The sequence below is a fragment of the Myodes glareolus genome, chromosome 2 (genome assembly GCF_982192425.1).
Source record: "Myodes glareolus chromosome 2, mMyoGla1.1, whole genome shotgun sequence".
NCBI classification, from domain to species: Eukaryota; Metazoa; Chordata; class Mammalia; order Rodentia; family Cricetidae; genus Myodes; species Myodes glareolus.
Genome location: NC_142027.1, coordinates 87,181,776 through 87,204,264, shown reverse-complemented (window position 1 = coordinate 87,204,264; position 22,489 = coordinate 87,181,776). Strand labels below are relative to the sequence as shown.

At 45.5% G+C, this 22,489-nt stretch overlaps 1 protein-coding gene and 1 pseudogene across 4 annotated transcripts in view; both read right to left on the bottom strand.

Annotated features, from left to right (window-relative positions):
* Positions 1–22,489, bottom strand: part of Mtus2 (microtubule associated scaffold protein 2) — a 372,456-nt gene that overhangs the window by 197,502 nt on the left and 152,465 nt on the right. For all 4 annotated transcript variants that reach the window (XM_085685182.2, XM_048418727.3, XM_085685184.2 and 1 more), the window contains one exon: positions 14,623–14,817. In XM_085685182.2, coding sequence (XP_085541308.2) covers positions 14,623–14,817 — 195 coding nt within the window. The remainder of the gene's footprint in view (positions 1–14,622; positions 14,818–22,489) is intronic.
* LOC125390366 (dolichyl-diphosphooligosaccharide--protein glycosyltransferase 48 kDa subunit pseudogene) lies at positions 15,998–17,810 on the bottom strand (annotated as a pseudogene).

Here is a 22,489-nt window from a genome sequence, read left to right as displayed (position 1 = left end):
ATGGGCAGCTCACTCCAGGGTACCATCTTCACCTCCCACATTGATATTACAGCTGAGCCTTGATGCCCACTTGACTTTTCCATGGTTCTGAGGATCTGAATTCTGGTCCTCAAGTGTTTTACCTGCTGAGGCATCTCTCCAACCCCAGAAAGTCACTTTTAACCAGATAAGTACAATCTCTTCACTGTTGGACTCCTGCCTTCCATATTCATCTCTATCTTGACACTCAAGCACCCAGCATAGATAAAAACTCGTCAGACCGCCACATCGTTGGACAGGTTTCCTTTCTTTTTTTAAGGTGAGAGACATTAACGACACTTTCAGAGATCCATGCCTGACAACGCCTATCAAATCTATACTAGGTTAGCTTCCTTAGGAATAAGTCAATAGTTTCTTATGGATGTCACATAAAACCCTGCATTATCGCTTAAAACGAATACAAGTTATGGAGCATTTTATGATCCCTGAAATAACAGCCTCAAGAAATATGGTAAAATGTGGAATGTGGCTGTTTGGAGCCCTAAAGGACACCCTTCTGATTCAGGCTGTTATTGGAGTTGACTGAAGCAGCAAAAATGAGCAAGGAGCTCGGGGAAGAGGCCCAGGATGCTCTTGCCACCTGACAGGAAACTCATGCTGGACTGAATATCCATCATGATTCAAAACTGGAAAAATATGGATTTGCTTTTGTATTAATTTTCAAAATGCAAAATTAATTAACTGTTACAGGCTGGGTGGTGGTGGCACACGCCTTTAATCTCAGGACTTGGGAGGCAGAAGCAGGCGAATCTCTGTGAGTTCGAGGCCAGCCTGGTCTATAAGAGCGAGTTCCAGGACAGGCTCCAAAGCTACAGAGAAACCCTGTCTCAGAAGAAAAAAAAAGAAAATAAGAAAATAAAAAACCCGTTACAATTGGCAACTGTCTTTTGTTCCATCCTCACAGCTCCACCCCAAAGCCACCCTACTGCCACTTGCTAATGGGGACTTGCAGAGATAAACGAGGCACAAGCCAACAACGCACACCAGCTTCCCTGGTGCCTGTCTTTACACACGTGATAAGAAGCACAGTGGATCTTGCTTTTGAAAGTACATTTTACATCCACTTGCAATGAGCTCCTCAATTTATTGTTAGTATTATTATTATTATTATTATTGCTTAATCATACTTTATTGAGTCCTGCAGGTGGTTTGGGATATCCCGCTTGCCTGCAGTGAGCATCTCTGAGCCACTATGACTGATGCGTGGCCGTGAGTTATAGGCACAGAGTAAATATCTCAGAGGAAAACGCTCAGTTAAAGGTGACACGCCTTTTGAGTTGTGTTCAGTTTTGCCACCATCCCATGCTAGAAATCATATTAGTGCATTTTCTATGCCTGTCAGAAAAAATCGTGGAAGAAGTGCTCCGATGTCTTGGCTGTGTGCTGTCATTCTCCTGCAGCATGACTTACAGAGGTGGCCTCTGTCGCAGGCCCCTCTGAACACGCGGGTTCTGGCTCCAGCAATGATTTTATACAGCCTTTCCTCGTTTTTAAGTTTCTGTTGGGATGCTATTGAGATTATTTCTGCCTCACTTTGATCTCTTCTGCAAAACGATTCGAATTCGAGGAGAGAGAAACTGGGATGCACACTAGGCCCCCAGGGGACCAAGGCAGTCTCATCTCATTGGCAGACTGAACCCTGCTTGGGTCCCTGGGAACTGTGGGTTAATTAACTTTGCTTGTCCCTCTTCCTTTTGATTTTTTGCCTTTCTGGAAAGAGGTAATATTATAGTTCCAGCTTTCAACTTTCAACTTCAGTTTCTAGGCTTCAAAAATACAAGTGAATTTTTTCTTTTATTTTGAGACAGGGTTTCTATGTAGCCCTGGCTATCCTGGACTTGCCTTTGTAGACCAGGTAGACCAGACTGACCTCAAACTTACTGAGATCCACCTGGCTCTGCCTCCCAAGTGCTGGGATTAAAGCCTACCACCTGACCAAGTGAACATGTTTTTGAAGTCGCTCATAAATACATTAACAGCAAATAAAAAGTGGTATAATTATATACTCACATTATATAGACCAGATTTTTTGAATGAAAATGAAATTTATGCCCAGGCAATGCTGAAGCATGCATGGGCAGCCCGTATATGGCGGTTCTGTTGAACTTGTCCATATTGAGTTTCATGGTCTAAGTGGATGAGGACGACTGACAAGGTCTCTTCCTCTGGAGGGCACCAGGTCTCATTACAGGTGGTTGTGGGCCACCATGTGGCTGCTGGGAATTGAGCTTAGGACCTTTTCAAAGAGCAGGCAGTGTTCTTAACCACTGAGCCATCTCTCCAGCCCAAGCCGGCCGCAAACTCAAAGTTAGGATTAAAGATGTGACCTGCTATGCCCGTCTCTCTATTTAAATAATCATGGACATTAATGAAGAACGTGCAGCCACAGATTATGCTCGGGGGCGTGACAGTGTGCCAGACACTCCACGATGACCACCCTTTCCAGTTCCAGTTCGTTTAGTAAGAGAGGAGAGTATGTTTTATCATATCGACGATGGCGGTAGAAATATCCTAAGCCTGTTGGGATGGCCTTCACTTTGGCTACCAAGGCCCATTTATCTCCTTTGCCCACTTTTGTCTACTGAGTGTGTTTTATTTTTAATTTTTAAAAAATATTTATTTACTTATTATGTATACAATATTCTGTCTGGCATGTATGCCTGCAGGCCAGAAGAGGGCACCAGACCTCATTACAGATGGTTGTGAACCACCTACATTGCTGGGAATTGAACTCAGGACCTTTGGAAGAGCAGGCAGTGTTCTTAACCGCTGAGCCATCTCTCCAGCCCGAGTGTGTTTTATGTGGTTGGTGTGTGCATGTCCACACGCATGTGTGGAACAAAGTTAACTCCAGATGTTATCACTTAGAATGCCATGTTGCTCTTTGAGGCAGGGTCTCTGACTGGTCTGGAGCCCTTGGGGTAGACTTATTCAGAGTGGCCAGCAAGTCCTGGGATTTGCCTGTCTGTACAAGCAGACCACATGCCTAGCTTTTAATTACACATGGTTTTGTTGGTTTGTAAGATCTCTTTTCTTGAGAGATATGATTAATTTTATCAGCTTGACTGGCCCAGAGGATGCCCAGATCTTTCTGGGGAGGCATATTTAGAGGAGACAAATATTAGGATCTCTAGATGGGGAACCTGTCCTCCCCACGTGGATGGACATCATCCAGTCCTCTGAAGTCCTGGGGAAGAGAGGGAGGTTGAATTGGTTCTCAACTGACTGATGACTTGAGCAAGGACCTTAGCTTCTTCTGATGTCAGCCATCTTGGTTCTCGGACCTTCAGAACTGGGCCAGCATCTTCATCAGTGGCTCTCCAGTTCTCAGGTCTTCAGACCACACCATCAGCTTGCTGACAGGAAATGGCGGGATTTCTCAGCCTATAGCTGGCCAGATAACACCTTCAGATAAATCTCATACACATCCTACAGTGTTCGTTTTTCTGGAGAGTTCTGACTTATAGCCTAGTGTGACTAGTAGTATGATCAGCTATGTTAGATTTAGAATCACCTCAGAGATAAACCTCTGGGCATGCCTCTGAGGAATGACCCAGATTGGGTTAATTGAGATAGAACGTCTTGCCCACTGTGGGTGGCTCCATCCTGTAGGCTGGGGTTCCAGAATGAATATCAAGGAGAAAGCAAGCTGAGTACTAGCATTCATCTCTCTGGGCTTCTTGTCTGCGGATGCAAAGAGACCTGCCACCTAGGTTCCCACTGTCAAGATTTCTCTGCCATGAGCTGGAACCCAAAATAAACCCTTTCTTCTTTAACTCTTCCATCAGGGTCACAAAACAGGGTTAGGACAACAGGGATAGTGGCCATTGTCATGAAGTTTACAGACAGTTCTTGCTTTAATATCCAACCTCTAAGTTTTCTGCCTCCCTCCCTGACCCAGAAGTTTTAAATTTTGTTTAAGCTGAAAAGATTGAAAAGAAATTCCCTTTGTTCTTTTAATGTTTTTCTTTATGGGTCTGGTGTTAATAGGGGTGAATTTTCCTCTACATTAAGATCACATTGTCATGCTGACACCTGTGTTTGCCTCCCGTGTTTAACGGTTTCAGTTTTTAGTTTATTCTTAGTATATTTGTCTGGAAGTTTTTGCTGTTGTACAACATGAGAAAGAGGTTCGGCCCAAAGTTCAATCCTCAAAGCTGCAAACAAACTATTAAATTATAATATCTAAGTAGGTAACATTTGAGTTTCTAAAATACATACAATAGTTTTCAAAACATCACATTAAGAATGTATCTACACAGCAGGGGCTGGAGAGATGGTTCAGTGGCTAACAGAACTGGAACCTTCAGTTCCCAGAAGCCACATGGCAGCTCACAACCATCTGTTACTTGAGTTCCAGGAGATATGATGCCCTCTTCTGGCCTCCATAGGTACTGCATGTATGTGTGGTTCATATACAGGCAAATACTCATACACATAAACTAAAAATAAATTAAAAAGTGTATCTAGACACTTTGTCATACTTGATTTCAAACTGCAAAATTTATAACATTATATCTGCAACTAAAAGCCATTTTTTTGCTATACAAATCAAAACACCCTCATAAACCAAATATTAGGGGATGCTATACAGGGGCGTGTGTGTGTGTGTGTGTGTGTGTGTGTGTGTGTGTGCGTGTGCGCGTTTGTGTGTGTGACTTACACATATACAAATGTACGTGTGCGAGCACACACACACATACACACACGTGAAGAGGTTATTCCTTCAAGGACTGTGATGAACTAAACAACATTATATCAAATCCAACACAATTTAAAACAATGCAATCAAAATGCAAAGCAAACACTGGAGGCTTCTGGGAGTTTGACATGGCATCCTTACACACACAGAACAATTTTAATAAGGAGAACATGCTTCAGTAATGTTAAAAACACAGTGGATACCTAAACAAGGAAGGTGGTTGGTTTTTAATTATTGTTTGATTTTTTTAAAAAAGTTTATGTGTGTGGGTGTTTTGTCTGTATGTCTATTACCTGTGTGCAGAGTTTCAGAGGCCAGAAGAGGGCATCAGATCCCCTTAATCTAAAGCTGCAGATGGTTGTGAGTTGCAGAGTGGGTGCTGAGAACTGAGCCCGGGGCCTCTGGAAGGGCAGCGAGTGCTCTAAAACACTGAGCCATCTCTGCAGAAACCACAGATATTTATTCCTACGAGCAAACTCCTGCACAGCACTGCACTTCTGTGCAACCTGAGCAGAGCAATGCATTGTGTTCTGCAGTAACTTCCACGTCAGCAGGTGACAGGAATGTTTTTGGCCCTGGGCCGCGGTACAGGACTGTCACTCCAGCGGCGGTTTACCAACAGCGGAAACGGAGTTATGTGGTATCATCAAGAGAGCTGAGGTTTTCTTCCATGGAAAACTGAAATGTCTGTGTTTGCAGATGCAACTACTCATTTTATGGACAATATCGTTTGCATGGAGAGCACAGTGTCCATGTCCTCCAGGTATGACTTTTAAACAGACAGGAAATATACATGTCGTTCCTCACAGTTTCTGAACAGAATCATGAAAGAAGTCTAGAACCTTCTGAGAACCTCCATCATGGTAAGAAGTTACAGAAACAGAGACCATGGATCTACAAAACCACCAGGAATCTACCGTCCTGGTGGCCACTGGCTGTGCACAAGGATCATGTAACTTGTCGGGAGGTGACAGGACAGGACCTGGACACCAGATCACCTTAGCCTCTACTCCGTCTTCCTTGCTGTCTCTCGGGAGTCTTACCACCACCGTGGCAATACTAGTCCCTTGTGGCATGCTGTATGCTCTGGAGGAGGGGATATCAACAAACCCTCGCCCGTGTGCACGTTCTGCTCCTTCAGGCAGGTCGTTCGTTGACTTAACACCCATTAAAACCCCTCTGCTCCCAGGTCCACAGAATTTCCATGCTCATCACATAAACGCCCCACTTCCGCTTTCCAGGGATTGATTGCTCACAGAGAATCTCAACTCATGGACAGACCTACGCATGGTTGGGGCAGCTGAACTCGGCTTCCTACAGACACTTGGCCAAGGAAATATAATGTCAGTGTATGGTGTAGGGCCTCACCAAGTGAAACATTTCATCCTGCAGCTCAAGCTATCGTGACACAGATTTTTCTGGCTGCAATAAATCCCAGGGCTCATGTAGGGCCTCTCACCCAGGTGCCCATCCTCAGAGTGTCACTTCAGCACCTGGCTCGGCCCTAACTTAGGTGGGGACAGTGGCGGGTTGGCTCACTGGTCCTTCCTTAATCTGCTCCTCTGACTGCGGTTGTCTGGATGGTATCTAAGTTATAAGCACCTCCCATCCAAGCCATCTACAACAGCCAGCAGGAGCTTGCGAAAGAACCATGTGGCTAAGTGCACATAAACAGCACTAGCCAGGCTGTGAAGGGTGCCCAGGAGAAAGGACTCCCCAAAGACAGCGTGAGGTACATGGAGAGGTAAGCAGACCCCAGAAGGCAAGCACATCTTTGCTACTTCTCGTGCACTTCAGGGCCACTGCTAGGCACCTACTAACAAGCACCTGCACGCCCCATGGCTGCCCCCGACCGCCTGCCTAATTGGCCGCTTCCCCCAAGGAATCCATTGTGACAGGGGTCTATCCAGGCTCATTTTCCTTCATTAGCCAGCCTTCCTGGTGGCAGCAGAGTCTCCCGCATCATCAGCACCACTGGAAACATGCCTCGTGATTGACAGCACCCGGGATGTGTTACCATTTTTCATTTTCCAATCCAAGAAGGCAGAAGCAAAGGGTGTTGGCAGCTCATGACTGCAGCTGTCTGGCCTGTCAACTCCCTGTCACACACGGGTTGTTCTAAAATGCAGCACCAGGAAGAGACTCTGAGTCTCGGCTTTCCGTCGCCGTGGCCGTGGGGCAGCTGCTTTTCCACCGGGGATCCATTCCAGGACACAGTGGCATCGGTGTCCGCACAGTGGCACAGGGCTTGTGTAGAACGCCCACAGATCCTTCAGATCCACGCACCACCTCCAGATTATTTACAGGACCCAATGCTGTAGACGAGCATTAAAAACGCTGTTTTAAGGTGATGTTTAAGACATGGGGATATGAGGGTGAGTGCCGGGTCTTACTGCAATTTTCTATTCCATGTTCAGTTGATATTCCTAGGAGGTCTGCTCTTTTCTGAAGGGAACGAGAGAAGGAGTGGACCTTGGGGAGAAGGGAAGTGAGTCAGGAACTGGGAGGAATGCAGGGAGTAGACACTGTGGTCAGGATATAATGTATAGGAGAAGAATTTAAAAAAAAGAGAGAGACGTGATGATAAGAAAAATCAGTATGTTTGACTCAAACACATTTTTTTCCCAACTATTTTTTGGTATAGGGTCGACTGGATCTTCAGATACAACGCCTGTACGTAGATGCAGAGGGATGACCTCTGTTCTTGGATAAGGATAGAGGAGGTCAGGGGATCAAAGGCCTAACCTTGGCTTTGGGCTAGCCTACAGTAAGTATACATGAATATATATTTCCCATGCAGGAATGTGACTGAAGACCTCCACGTGCCTACTGCCCTGTTTAGTAGCTGACGCTAGACACCAAAGGAAGCAGGTGGAGAAGGTACTGGCGCGTGCACATGACCATGGCAGTTAAGGAGCAGAGGCAGGCCATACTCCCCCAGGGCTCTGAGATGTAGGTGGTCCCCCCATTAGCACACACCCGGAGTAAGAGGACCAAGAGTCCTTGGTCAGACAAAAGCAGGGCACAACCTTCCAAAGTCTCCACAGGGCTGAGCAACAGAGACCCAAATGCTATGGTTACAGCATCTGTCTTGCTGCTAGACATATCCACACATTGTAACCTCGCATTATGCACTGAGCAATACATGAGGAAAGGTTGGTACAGTAGCTCATTCTTTGAACAGAACGTCCACAGGCAGAGATGAAAGCTCTGAGACCAGAGAAAGTAACATGGCCGAAAAGAAAACGCTCTCCTGTGGAAAGGACATGGAGACAAGGAGGTCGCTCAGGAGGTTTTGGAAGCAGTCACCCTACTTAGTAATCCTGTGACCCTCAATTGAGAAGAATCTTGGTACATGCACAGGACAGAGATTAGAGGGTCCCCACCTCAAAAGTGACGTTCCAACATCTTAAGCTATTCTGTGGGGGTTCTGGGTCCTCATTAGATCTTTGGTAAAAGAGCCAGGCATTTATATCAAAACTACCATGCACCGGAGCTTTCTTTATATATGGAGGGTAAAAGAATGCATGGTAAATATATCTAATTTCTTTTTATTGGTCTGCTTGTTTTCCTATGTGTTCCTGCTGTCTTTATAGGTCTTGAATTGCCCAACAAGTGGGTATCCGTGGCGAACCCCACACAGCCCTCACACAGCAGAGATGGTGGGGCCACAGAGGCAGAACTATGGAAAAGCATCTCACAGTCATGGCTCAGTGTTCTCCAAGGTAAGCCAACATCCCATACTCACATCATCCACCCACACAGGAAAGGCCTAGGAATAACCTCGGAATGCCTGCTTGATCTGGTTGAGATGCTCTGTTATGGCTCCACAGCCAGGAACAGAATAAACACACACCCCTTGTCTTACGTTGCTTTCTGTGGCTGTGATAAACTATGATGAAAAGCAACTGGAGAAGAAGAGGGCTTACGTGACTTACATGTCCTGATCACAGTCAACCGCTAAAGGAAGTCAGGGCAGGAACTCAAGCAGGAACAGAGGCAGGAACCACAGGAGCATACTGTTTACTGGTTGGTTCTCCATGACTTGCTCAGTTTTATTTATACAACCCAGGACCCCTCTGCCCTGGGATGGCACCACCCACAGTGCACTGGGCCCTCCCACATCAATCACAATCAAGAAAATGCCTCCCAGGCTTGCCTATAGGCCAATATTATGAAGGTATTTTTTTCAATTGATATTTCCTCTTCCCAGAAGACTCTCCCTTTGTTCTACTTCTTCCATGTTTTAGAATCATTGAGAGCGGATGCTGAGTTGTATGAAGGCCCAATATCCCACTTCACCAATGAAGGATCTGAGAATTAAGCTGGGAGAATGGGTAAAGGGCTTGTTGGGTGAGTTCAAAGGCCTGAGTTGAGATCTCAGTCTCAGAAAAGGCAGTGAGGCTTTGCTCATGGGCTAAGGGGTTCAAATATACGCAGGCAGCAAAGGTTGGCTATTTACTTCAGGATGACTAGGAAACAGGAACCAAAGGCTACGGGCAGAATATCCCTTCTAAAGGCACGTCCCCACGTCCCCACGTCCCCACGTCCCCACGTCCCCACGGCCTTCTTCCCACTGGGTACCACCTCCCAGTAGTGCTGGGGGCTGGTGACCAAGCTTTAAATACAAAGTCCCTAAGGGACACTTAACCAACCCACAGAAACATCTAAGTTTATTGAAGTTAAATGACTACCAAAATATTATCCCTCTGGTTACAGAGATGTCATGTGTGCGAGTGTGGCCTGTTTTCCTCTATGACTGCTGGTTCCACAGCTCAAGGTATCTTTTTTTCATGCAGTATATTGAATGATAAAAATATGACAATAAAAATAAAACTATTTTTATCATCTGGAAATGCCTTTGACAGATGACGCAATGATGATGTGATTTCTGATAGATTTTCCCAGACTGCCCACGTCAAGAGGATAATCGTTACTTGCAAGAAGCGATGCTAAGTCATATGCAAAAATAATTGTGTTCTTCTGTGTAAATGAATAGAGAGAAATAGGAAGGAAAAGAATATGTGGGAACCACTGAGAAAATTGTCAGCAAGACTCAGGGAAAATGACTCTATCTTTTCCTTAGGAAGAATACTTCAGATTATATAATTACAGATTCCAAGGAATAAGACGCTCAGATCTATCAGTGATGTTTGTTTGACTTCTGCATTTTTACAGAAAATGAGAAGCACATTGTGGATTTCGTTCTCAGTCTTCTTTTCTTCTCCCACCCAAACTGAACTGAGAGAACTCAAATGAAGAACGGAGCCCTGAAAATCAGATCCCCGCAAACGGGAAGCTGTGTGAAACCCTTCACACACCATGAAATCGAACATCCACCCCATGTCCCCGCAGACACTGAAAAGCCACAGAAATGAAGTCAGCTCCAACTCTCAGTTCTATTTTGAGCCGAGGGTTTAAATACCACCAGCTTAGACTAAGGTCCCATTTCATAAATATTATTTAAAAGGGAATCTAAATGAAAATATTTTCTTGCACGCTATAAAATGTTAAAGACCTACTGGGCAGTGGTGGCGCATGCTTTTAATCCCAACACTTGGGAGGCAGAGGCAGGCAGATCTCTGTGAGTTGAGGCCAACCTGGTCTACAGAGCTAGTTCTAGAACAGCCAGGGTGGTTACACAGAGAAACCCTGTCTCAAAACAAAATAAAGCAACAAAGAAAACAGTTAAAGACTTGGCACAACTCTTTAACTGACTTCCCTTGTCTTTGTTTCTTTAAATGCCAACATGATATATCAACTTACAGCCCCAAAGTAAGAGAATCAATCCCATGAAAATCCACTTCAAGCCTCATAAGTGATATGTTTTAGTTTTTATTACTTTTTTTATGTGTGTGGGTGTTTTATCTATATGTATATATGTGTAGCACGTGCACTCCTGGTGACAGTGGAGGCAGGTAAGGGTGTTGGATCCCCTGGAACTTGAGCTACAGATAGTTGAGAGCCACCTTGCCGTGCTGAGAATCAAGCTGAGTCTTCTGGAAGGGCAACAAGCGCTTTAACCACTGAGCAATCTCTCCTGCCTGAGTTTTAGTTCAACACTGATCTTTATGTGTCAAGGTGATTTTAAAATGTTTAAACTAGAATGAGAGCCACATCTCTGACTTCAAAGTTTCTACAACTGGGACCAGAAACAATGAAGACCACTCCTCTTGCTCACTGGACACTACTGGACACTTGCTACTGGACACTGTTAATCCAATATAGCCATTTTCCCATCTGAGCTTTTGAACCCTTGACATTGACATGGCCCACAGATGGAAACTGCTCAAGAAAAAAATAATTTTCCTTGTGCAAAGCCTTATTCTAAACACTCTGTATCTAAAAGGGATATTCCATTAGTCCCCCTGACAGTTTTAAACCTAGCTCAATTTTTATTAACACTGTTCCACTATGAAGACACGGGAGTGATGTGGGATGCCCCTCTGCATACTGTGAATATGTTTTACTATCATTGGTTAATAAAGAAGCTGCTTTGACCTATGGCAGGGCAGAATACAGCTAGGGGGGAAGTCCAAGAAGAGAGACAGGGAGAAAGAAGGCGGAGTGGAGGAGACTCCAGAAGCCACTGGAGGAGGAAGATGCCAGAGCATTAACGGTAAGCCATGGGGCACATGGTGATATACAAATTATTAGAAATGGTTTAATTTATATATGACCAGTAAGAAGCCTGAGCCATTGACCAAACAATTGAGTGACTACTTTATAAGCGGTTGTGGGGGACCAACAGGCAGGAGAGAAACCAGTTCAGTGGGACCAGGGGAAACACAGAAAATCTCGAACTACACAGAAGTACAAAAATTTGCCCAAAGTCATAGGTCTGGAAAATGCAGAGGTGGTATGCATGTCTCACTGTCTCTAGAGTTCTCGTCCCCTACCACTATGCAGAGATACTCTTAAAAAACAGAACAAGTTTTATTGGCACAGGGCAGTCAGGCCTTGGAGCTCTAATTCACGGCACAGTGTGGACAGCAAACCATTCCATGTCATGTGCTTGAAATATGCTAAGAGATCAGATCTACAACAGTGCCAACACATGCATACACAGCAACTACACAAAGCGATGGAGGCTAATTAGCTTGATGCAGTGATCACTTCATAATATAGAGATATGCTGAAATCTCATGCTGTATGTTTTAGCTGGTTAGTTTTTGTCAACTCAAAACAAGCCTGAGTCACTTGGGAAGAGGAACTCTCAACTGAGGAATTGCCTCCATCATACTGATCTGTGGGCATGTTTGTGGGGCGTTTTCTTAATTAATGGTTGATGTGGAAGAGCCCAGTCCACTGGGTACTGCCAATCCCGAGCATGTGGTCCTGGACAGTATAATACAGCAGGCTGAGCAAGCCATGGAGAGCAAGCCAGTGAGCAGCACCCCTTTGTGGCTTCTGCATCAGCTCCTCCTTCCTGGTTCCTGCTTTGAATTCTTAGACTGCCTTCCCTCCGTGATGGGCTGTGACCTGTAACATGTAATAAACTGTCTCCTCCCCAGGCTGCTTTTGTTCATGGGGTTTTATCACAGCAACAACAAGCAAACCAGGAAAGAAAAATGTTGAAACTGTGTCGTTGGTTACACCATAACTCAACAAAACTAGAAGAAAAGGTCAAAGGTGTCTATGATCTTTCTGGGAAACATTAAATGTAAAGATATGAAATAAAGCAAATTGAACTCAATGGTATCTTTGCAGACTTTCTGTCTCTTATGACTTGGGGCATTTTTTTTGTCTTATTGGTCTTTTGTTTGTTTATTATGATTTCCAATTTTGTGGAATTTGGGGGATGTCCGTTCATTGTGCTTTTTTCTTTTTATTACTCTGACTTGTTTATTCACTCTCTGTTCGCCTATTTTCTGAAGAGAGAACAAGCAGGGAGTTCAGTGAATGGAGAGGATTGAGGGAGAGTTGAGGAAGAGAAGGCCAGGATCAGAATATATTGCATGAAAAAAAAAGGTTTTTCAGTTTAAAAAAAAAAAGAGTAGCAGACTAATGTTTGCCTAGAGCTGAAGGCTGGATGGGAACAGGAGAGCATTAACGGATACTAGGTTTCTTTGGGGGAGGGATAATGGAAATGCTGCAAGGTTGATTGTAGTGATGTTTGCACCACCCTATAAATATACTGGGGGGGGGAGAAACCATTGAGTTGTATACTCTAAAGAAGTGAATTATATGGTGTGTGAATTATATCTCAAAAAAGCTGTTATTTTAAGAAGGAAAAGGAGAAAAGAAATAAAAGCAAGCCATGGGAGTGGTAGGATTTTAACCTCCTTTATGGAAAATCCAAAACACACATCCATGGAAAGCAAGTCACACAGTAACCCCACAGCCCATCTTCTAGTTTTAATGACTTTTAAAAAAAATTGCCAATCATGTTTTTAATCAATCTTCCATCACTCCCAGATTTTTTGCTTTTGTTTCTGTAGTATTTTACACTACAACAGAATGTTGCCATTATTGAAAACACGGGATGCAGAGTAATCGCTACGAAAACAGGACAGGGTAGCATGGCACTCGCCTGGAAGGGTCCCACAGAAGGCCAGGTCCGCCCTCACAGCAGCCCTCCTGTCCCCCCTTCTCCCGTGTGTCAGAGGCTGTGTAGACCTCAGTCACAGCTCAGACTTACAGGCATCCTCCCTCTCCAGTCCCCAAGGGGGAAAGGACCCCTGGGGCCCCCATCAGAGTTACCTAAGTGGAAGTACCTGGGGTGGGGGTGGGGACTCTAGGACTGTAGATATGAAAGGACAAAAGGCTAACCTCTGCCAAATGGGACAGCCAAGAAGAGAGAAAAGCTTCCGTTTATGGTTTATATTAACACCTGTAAACAGGCAACTTTAAAACCAAACCAATCAAGCAACTAAAAAAAAATAAAAAAGAACCACCACGAGTTCAAACTCTACTCCCATCTTGGGATGGAGTTGATCAGTGCCCAGATCTGCGGAATGAACACAGACATCAATAAGGTCTAATCTCAGATGAGAAATAGCTTCTCGGGAACCTGACCCCTCAGGTCACCGGCGGCTCTTTTTCCATGAATAAAAAATGGCTCCTTCTTTGCCAGTGGAACATGAGATGGGCTGATGGCTGCTTCTGTAGGAGTTATTAATAACACTCCTCGTCAATTCCAATCTTACTTAAAATGCGAGGCAGACGCAGATAATCAAATGAGCTACGTATGTAAATGCATTTTATAGTAGTCACGAGCATAATGCTGAGTTAACATTGCAAAATCTTTCATATTAACCCTCATTTTCATTGATTAACCTTCCGAAGAGACTGGTGATTTTCTACCCCTGGAGCCCAGATCCTAGATCCTAGGCAGTAATTAAAGGGATACACGCTCATCATAAGAAGTAAAACTCAATCGCTTCACGAGTTTTATCTCAGCTTTCCAAGTCAAGGTGTCTGTCATTGGAAATCCTGATACTTGTTCAGGAATGACCTCAACAATAGTCTCAAGAAGATTCCTTTAAGATTTATTCAGTGTGTGTGTGTGTGTGTGTGTGTGTGTGTGTGTGTGCACCACATGACCACAGAGATCAGAAGAAGGCATCAGAATGCCTAGATCTGGAATTACAGGTGGTTGTAAGCAGCCCAGTGTGGATTCTAGGAACTGAGCCTGGACCTACTGCAAGGGCATTAACTCCCCATAGTTGAGAAAAAGGATAGTATCCAATAGGAGGTTATTTTCCTTTGGCAGATGATTAAAACACAGTAACACAATGACTGATTTAAGTAGTAGATCCCAGCTCTTAACTAACCAAACGAAACGGTACATGGGGTCCTTAGGCATCTTCTGCCTTACCATCAGCCCCCAGCAGGGCACAGTCTCCTCCACCCACCCTCAGCCCCTTTGCCCCACTCACGGGTGACTGGCCGACTCTGATCCGGCTGCACACTGTCCAGGGATTGGGTGCTGGGCACCGCAGAGACACTGGAACTCCTCACGAAGCCAAAGGCCGCCAGCTTGGCTGCTGGGAGACGTGAGTACCCAGGAGGACGAAGCCCAGATTTTGGTAGACTGGATTTTGCAGCATTTGAATTGGAGGCTTTCTTGAGATCTGTCAAAAATGAATCAAAAAGAAAACTTCTCAGTGGAGAGCAAAATGCAGAATGCTGCAGAGTGGGTCATCCGCCATGAGTAGACTAATCCTGCAGGCTCCAATTCTGCACACTAGCAAACCAATCTTTAACAGAAAGGCCCCTTACCAGGGCGGATGCTTCAGAGGACTCAGGAGGGACAGACCCAGCAGCCGCTACCCAGAAACGTTCACAATCTCACTAGTAGAAGAAACAAGGACAGACAAGTGACCACACCCTAAGCCCAGGAAAGGCTAAAGGGGTGGAGATACAGAATGGAAAGAGAGTTGCAAAATTGCAAGTTACCTTAAGTTTGTGAGAACAAGATATACCTTAAGATTTAACACACCATGAGCTTTAACCACAGGTGATTAGCCTCACAGAAATGGGTTCCAAGAATTGTCCAGACTGCTAACCCTCTTGCTTTGAGGTAAGGTTAGCCAGACTGCAATCCCCAAAGACTGACTGGGCAAACTCCAAGCCCTACTGAGAACACCAGTATCTCCTTGTAAAGGAGGATGCCGTGACTCATGTCCAGCATCCACTGTGTAGTCTGGTAGGTGCCTACAGCGGTGTTGTGATTTCTCTTGTTTTCCCAGTACTGGTTTTTATGTGAGCTCCAACTTCAAATTAGTTCCTAGGTGTGTACCCAGCCGGGAGCACAAAGATGACGGTGTTGTGCTGTGCTGTGAAGCAGGATCTCCGCGCCTGCATGGCCCTTTCAGGAATGGGTACATAAAGGAACAGAAACAGAGTGGACGCTGGATAAAAGATGTCTGGCATTACACTGGCAGAGGGGGACAGCAGGGAACGCCCCTCTTCTGGGCACTTGGTGATTAATTCTCAACAGAACCAGCCACAGACACTAGTTCAAAAAGGTCCCGGTGCTGTGGACAAGCATGACTCTCCGTGACGTATACGCTTAGAGACCTCAGAGCAAGCATTGTTGGACTACAGCCTGAAGACAGGCAAGCAGAAGGCGAGGCTACAGAGAAGAAACTTTGAAACACTGCTGTGTAGTACGTGGCAGGTGGGGGCCTGGTTCAAACCAGAGAGCTGTCATTTGGCCTTTCCCTGACACTGCCACCACAGAGTGGAGATTACCTTGTCTCGGTAGCCGTGAAGGAAGGGTTCTGAGGGTCTCATCTGGAGTTCTAGCCGTTACACTGGCCCCAACACAGAACTGCCAGTGATCTCAGGAAAAGCTGAGGCCGCCAGGAAGTAGAAGGCTGGCCAGAAGGTGCAGCATCCAATCAGGATGGGCTGGGGCGGGACTTCACAGTGATACAACTCACTTCATGCTCCTATAAGTGATTCTTTCCTTGCTCTCTGTACACCCAATAAGCTCATTGGTTCACCAAGCTGAGCTCTGGGGGTAATCCTGGCTTTGGTGCCCTATCGGGGGGTGAAGAGACATTCATTCTCATCTCGTTGGTACTTTCTTGGGGGCAGTGGTTCTCTTCGATTTAGAAATGAGGGGTGGCTGTACATGTGAAAAATGCCACAGAGTGATTCAAAGTGATTCAAACTTACAAAAAAAAAAATGCTCCCTGTCCCCCGCACCTCCCCCCCCCCCAGTCAGCACTCACTCAGCAAGGCTGTGGCATTTACGTGGCATTTACAAAAACAACAAAAACCCAAGCAATCTTTGCCAGTGAAGTCCTCTTGCCAGCTCCCTGCTGTACAGAGTCCCAGGTTCTGGTTCAGTCTGACTTCTCCTTCAGGCATGAGAAGGCAGATGAAGATCAAGAGCCCGGCCATTGTGCAGAAGGCACTGGCATAGCAGGGACCGGCCGAGTGGCTGAAGCATCCCTTCTGTGTGTGCTCGAGTGGCCTCGCTGACAGCTAGGCCAAGGCGGATTGGTGTGTGTGGCCTAGGTGGCCACAATCTTCTTTAAACTGGAATACGCCCCACCCCTAACCAGGGCCCTGAGCTGGACACTGTATTTGCTACCCTTCCTCTTCCAGAAGGCCCTCGCAAAGGGGTCACTGTGCAGGAACTCCAGCTGAACGCCGTCACCATCAAAGGGGACCCCCTTGCCACTGGAGAGCTTCTCAGTCACCATGCCATACTTCACAAGGTCAGTGGCAGTGTAGACACTGGGTGGGGTTGTCATGCCCACCTGATGATGAGACATAAGGCCACTCAGAGGATGCCCTCCTCCTTGAACATCCAGTGGTAGAGGGCCATGGCGAGCTCACAGGTGTTTGAGATTACCTCTGGGTGCTGGATGTGATCTCCTGCACTGCTGAGCTGAAGAAGGCATCATTGAAGCAATCCAATGAACCACGGAAGGTGATCTGGATGCTGTTCTTGGCTCAGAGCCCTGCAATCAGGAGAGTGTTCTTCACACTGCCTGGTGGTACTGGGTGATGGGCAAGGCTAGGAGGGACGTAGAGGTTGAAGAGCCCACTAGGATGTCTAAAACCAAGGGATTGTCACTGTTTCAGACCCTTGGAAGAAAATGGGGTTGAGAGGTAATTTTCCATTGATGGTTGGGGTCCTTCATCAGGTTCTCAGTGTCAATCACATATTCTGACCAAGGTCTGAGACATCAGAAGTGTGATGGCCAAGGACAGCTGTTTTCTCATCATCAAACTCAATCCTACACTCACTGCCCAGTTTCTGATGATGGTCAAGGGTATCAGAGCTGGCAACCACCCAAACACTGCCACCACCATCAATGAAGGCACTGATGCTGCTTCCAAAGTCATCCACTAAGCAGAGAAGATGACGAGACTGTTGTAGAGGAACTCCCAGGACCTAATGAGAAACAAGCTGGAGACATCTGTGGTCTTGAAAGTGAGCTCAGGGCCCCGGTCCTTCCGGCTGAGGAAGAACATTGAGTGTGTGTTCCACACACTGATGTTGTCCAGTGGCACTAGGGTGCGGGGGCCACTGGCACAGATTCAGCTGAGTGCAGCCAGCAGCAGCCCACAGAGGTGCCAGCGGGGAGGCGGGATCCATCTTCATCTTCCAGCCAGAGAGGTCAGCACCTGGACACCTCATTCACAAGTCACTAGGAGCAGGTATGGTGACAGAGAATCTGCAGGAGAATATGCAGACACAAGCTCCAAGAAGCAAGTCAAATGTTGGGAATGGCTGCACAGGTAACGGGAATCCTGAAGGAATGCCCAGAAGTGTGACCCCCATCAAAGATCTTACCATGAGACCTGAAACCCTGAAACTGCTAGCGAAGGTGTAGGGAGAGGGCTTAATGACACAGGCAGAGCCACAGACCTTCTCCATGGGACTCTGGACACTCAGAAAATAATGTCAACAATCAACAAACGTGACTTCATGACCTTGAAAAGCTTCTGCACAGCAAACAATTAATCAAGCAAAGGGACAGCCTACAGCATGGGGAAATGTGGAGCTTTGCTAGCTACACATTGGAAAAGAAGATTAATATCTAGAATACAGAATATACAAAGAACTCAAAATATCAAACACAGACACAACCCAATCCATAAATGCTAATGAAATGAACAGTTCTCCAAAGATGAGATGAGATGAGATGTCTTCATCGATCTCCACCCCTCAGGGTCCAGGAGCTATGGAGTAGAGGAAGAGAAAAAGGGTAGGAGGCAGAGATGGAAAAGATGGAAGGGGGACAGAGAACACCAAGAACAGCGTCTTCCAGACACAGCAGGACTCACATACATATGAACTCCCAGAGACGCTGGCAGCATGCCCAGGGCCTGCATGGCTCCCAGGACTGGGAAGCGAAGTGGTCATAAGCCCCCATCCCAACCAAGAATCTATCTCCAGTTGACAACCCCTTAGAAAGGAAAAGTTAGTTTTCTCCAATAGAGCCTCACCAGGTATATAAACCACACTTAAGGGCAGGCCGCATGCCCATCAGTAGAGGGCCAAGACAAAAGGAACTCAACGGCATTGTTTGTAGACTTTTGGTCTCATATTATATTGTCCAAGCTTTTTTTTTTGTCTTACTGATCTTTTGCTTGTATAATATGGCTTCTGATTGTGTGTATGTGTGTGTGTTGTTGTTTTTTTTTTTAAAAAAAAAATTCTGGTTGTTAACCCATTTGTTTTCTAAAGAGTAAGAGAAAAAAGATGTGGATTTGTGTCGGTAGGGAAGTGGAAAGGAGCTGGGAGGAGTTGGGGGAGGGGACCTCGTGATCAGAAAATACTGTATGGAAATTTTATTTTCAGTAACACACACACACACACACACAGAGAGAGAGAGAGAGAGAGAGAGAGAGAGAGAGAGAGAGAGAGTCAGTCTTTCGTGAGAAAGAAATGTGAAGTGTTTTTCCTTTTACTAAATTCGATGTTTCTGTAACTGTTTGCCATGAATGCACAGAAGGAAGCGCTGGTCTCTAAAAGGCCGTGAAAAGCATCCATACTCTGGACACCTTCAGTGATTACCCACTTCAAAGCATTCATTCGGCAAATGTCTGAGCCTCTGCAGTGGAAAGCGGAGCCGCGTGTGTCAACAGCTTATGAAACCAATTTATTAAAGGTGGGTTGAAAATAAAAGTGAACGACTGCAACAGCAAGGGACAAACAGACCTTTCCTCGGGCTCAGCCACACCGCCACTCCTCCCATTCCTCGTAGTTATCCGAGGCTCCAGGTCCACACATCACAGAGGCACCTGCCCATCCCTGTCCACTGCTACGTCACCCCCAACAGCTGCTGCAGGACCATCTTCCAAAGTCGCCTCTTTTTTTCATTATTGATACCTCATGCATATACATGTATACATAATTTCCTGTTTCATCTGTATAACATTACTTGTATGTATGTTTACAGGGCTGACTACTGGGTATTGGACAACCAAGGGATCTGCTCCTGCCTGGGAGGACCACCGGCATTACCAAGAGACACAATCTCATAGCCAACTCCCGGATTCCCCGACTCTTAACAGTCTTTCCACCCCTCCAGAAATGTTCCCTGAGCCGTAGGTTTAGGAATGTTCATAGATGCATTACGTGGGACTGGGCTCCACAACTCTACACTTTGATTGGTTGCGGTTTTCTGTAACGGCCTCTGTGTGTCACAAAGAGAAATTTGCTTGGAGGTAGGAGCCTCTGACGAGGGAGATCATTTGACGTTTGTCTTTCTGAGTCTGGTTTACTTCACTCAATAGGATCTTTCCTAATTCCATTAAAAGTAAGTAAAATCTTTAAAGGGTCTACGTGGGCTAGAGAATTTGATTTGTCATTGTGTGTCCTCTATAAAGACACTTCCACTCGAGAGGTGGAATAAGTGCTTTGTATTCCACATCAAAGTCCCTTCCAAGTGAACGCGAACATCATGGGGACGCTGACTAAAATAAATTCAAAGCTAAGAAACAGTTTTAAAACCCTGGGTTCAAATGTCCATGGCTCATGCAAGGGAGCCAAACTGAACTCGTTTATTTTAATCAAAGCTCAATTTTCTGACAAGTTTTTGCCAGAAAGCAAAAGAAAAAAAAATCCTGCTTGAACAACAAAAGAGATTCTGTTGTCTGCTGAAAGCCACAAGATGTGCTGCTATTTCAAAGTCGTATTATTTTTCCTTTGAAAAATAAATTCTTTGAAGAAATCAAATCTTCCCATTGAAATGAAGTGAATTTTATTTGTTTGGGCTTTTTTTCTTTTTGTATAGGATCTCCTTTAAAATAGGACTCTGTGATACTAACCAAAATCTCAGCCTGCTAGAATAATATCACTTATTCGTGATTCAACACTGTATCCATAAAGTCTCATCAATCATAGCCCCCCTGTCATGTGTCCCAGAGGGTCAAATTAAAATGTTTGGAAACTAAATTATCATTGGTCCAATTCGATATGAACTGGAAGGAGAGAGAAGGAGGCGACGGTGGAGTTAGTGGGGTGCCTGTCAGCATGCATAACATCCTGGTTTTAAGTCCCCTCACCCCATAAACCAGACACAGAAATACACACCTGAAACCTCCACCCTCAGAGGTGGATCACAGAGGTCATCCTTGACTACACAGAGAGACCCTGCCTCAGAATCAATAGCAGAAACCTGGAAATAGTAGAGTGATGGCTAGAAAGGGTTAAGGTGACCTGTGGCAGTGGGGAAAGAGAAGAGAGTCAGAATATGTAGTTAGGGGTGAATATAGCCAAAACATGATATCTACATATATGGGAATGTCACCATGAAGTCCCTAACATTTATAATTAATATGCATTAACAGTTATAATAGAAGCAGAAAGGCTGAATGTAAGAAGACCCTGCACAAGGCCAGAGAGATGGCTCCGTGAATAAAAAGCAGTAGCTGTGAAAATCTAGAGCCCTCTGCTCCATCCCTGGAAGCTGCTTAACAAGCTGGACATGGCGGCCATCCACAGCTCCATCACTCCCATGTCGAGATGGCAGGGGGAACCAGGAGATGGCCTGCAGTGTTGCTGGACAACAGCACAGTGGAAAGAAGGGAGAGCCTGCCTCAGCAAGCGGAAGGGGAGGGCCTCTGGCTTCCACAAACAGGTGCATGTGTGGAAGCACGCACCGAATGAGCTAAGTGACCAAAAGGCACCTTGTCTACGAAGGGAACAAAGTCAAGGTCACACCTAACTTGTCAGAATTGTAACTAAACACACGAGTAGACACGTAAGTAGATTTTGATTTTGGTTTTGGTTTGGTTTTGAGACAGGTTCTCACTGTGTAGCCCTGGCTGGCCTGGAACTCGCTACATGGTCCAGATTGGCCTTGAACTCATAGCTCTGTCTGCCTCTGCCTCTGAGTGCTGAGTGCTGGGATTAAAGGTGTGTGTCACACACATACCCACGAGTAGGTGTTTTAATTCTATAACTAATGAAGACACCAGAGAAGCATGTGATCATTAACAATGACTCAGGGTTTTATTTCAAGGATGGTTTTTCCTTATAATTTTACAATTAGAGTCTTTATATCAGCATATTTATGTGATTTGGGCCAAATTATTCATTTAGTTCACCTTTCTTCCCAGTTACTTTTTTGAGCACTTTTTTCTTTCTTTCCCAGATACTTAGCTATGTTCATATCAATGAGGAGCAGTTCGGTCTCTCTGCACCTTGCCTGATAGCATGCGTACACAGCGGCTGTTTTTACCACCCTTCTCCCTTGCTGAGACAATTCTCTGTATAATAAACCTTCAGTGCTAAGGTGGCATCTCATTCCAAGAAAAGAAGGACACAGAAACAGCAAAGAAAACAGCATGCCACACAGTGGACTGGTGAACAGGGCTCAACATGACTGAATTCAAATTCCTAGCCCCTCAATTTCCTCCTGGGAAAGAGCCACTGTGTTGGTTACATTTTCTTTTACTGTGATAAAACACCACGACCAAAGCAACTTACAGAAGAAAGAGTTTATCTGGGCTTACAGTTCCAGAAGAACAAGAGTCCATGGTGGTGTTGAGGCATGGCAGCAAGCAGGCATGGTGGCTGGCTGGAGCAGGATGTGAGAGTTCGCATCCTCAACCATGAGCCAGAAATAGAGAGCATGAATTGGAAGTAAGTAGAACACGGCTGGCGATGCGCTCTCCAAATTCACCCCAGGGCTGCACTTCCTACATCAGGGCTGCAGCACCTAAAATAGTGCCGCCAACAAGAGACCGAGTGTTGAGACACATGAGCCTGTGAGGGGCGTTACTCATTCGCTCCGCTCCAGCTATCTACCCATTAGTGTGCTGGAAGAG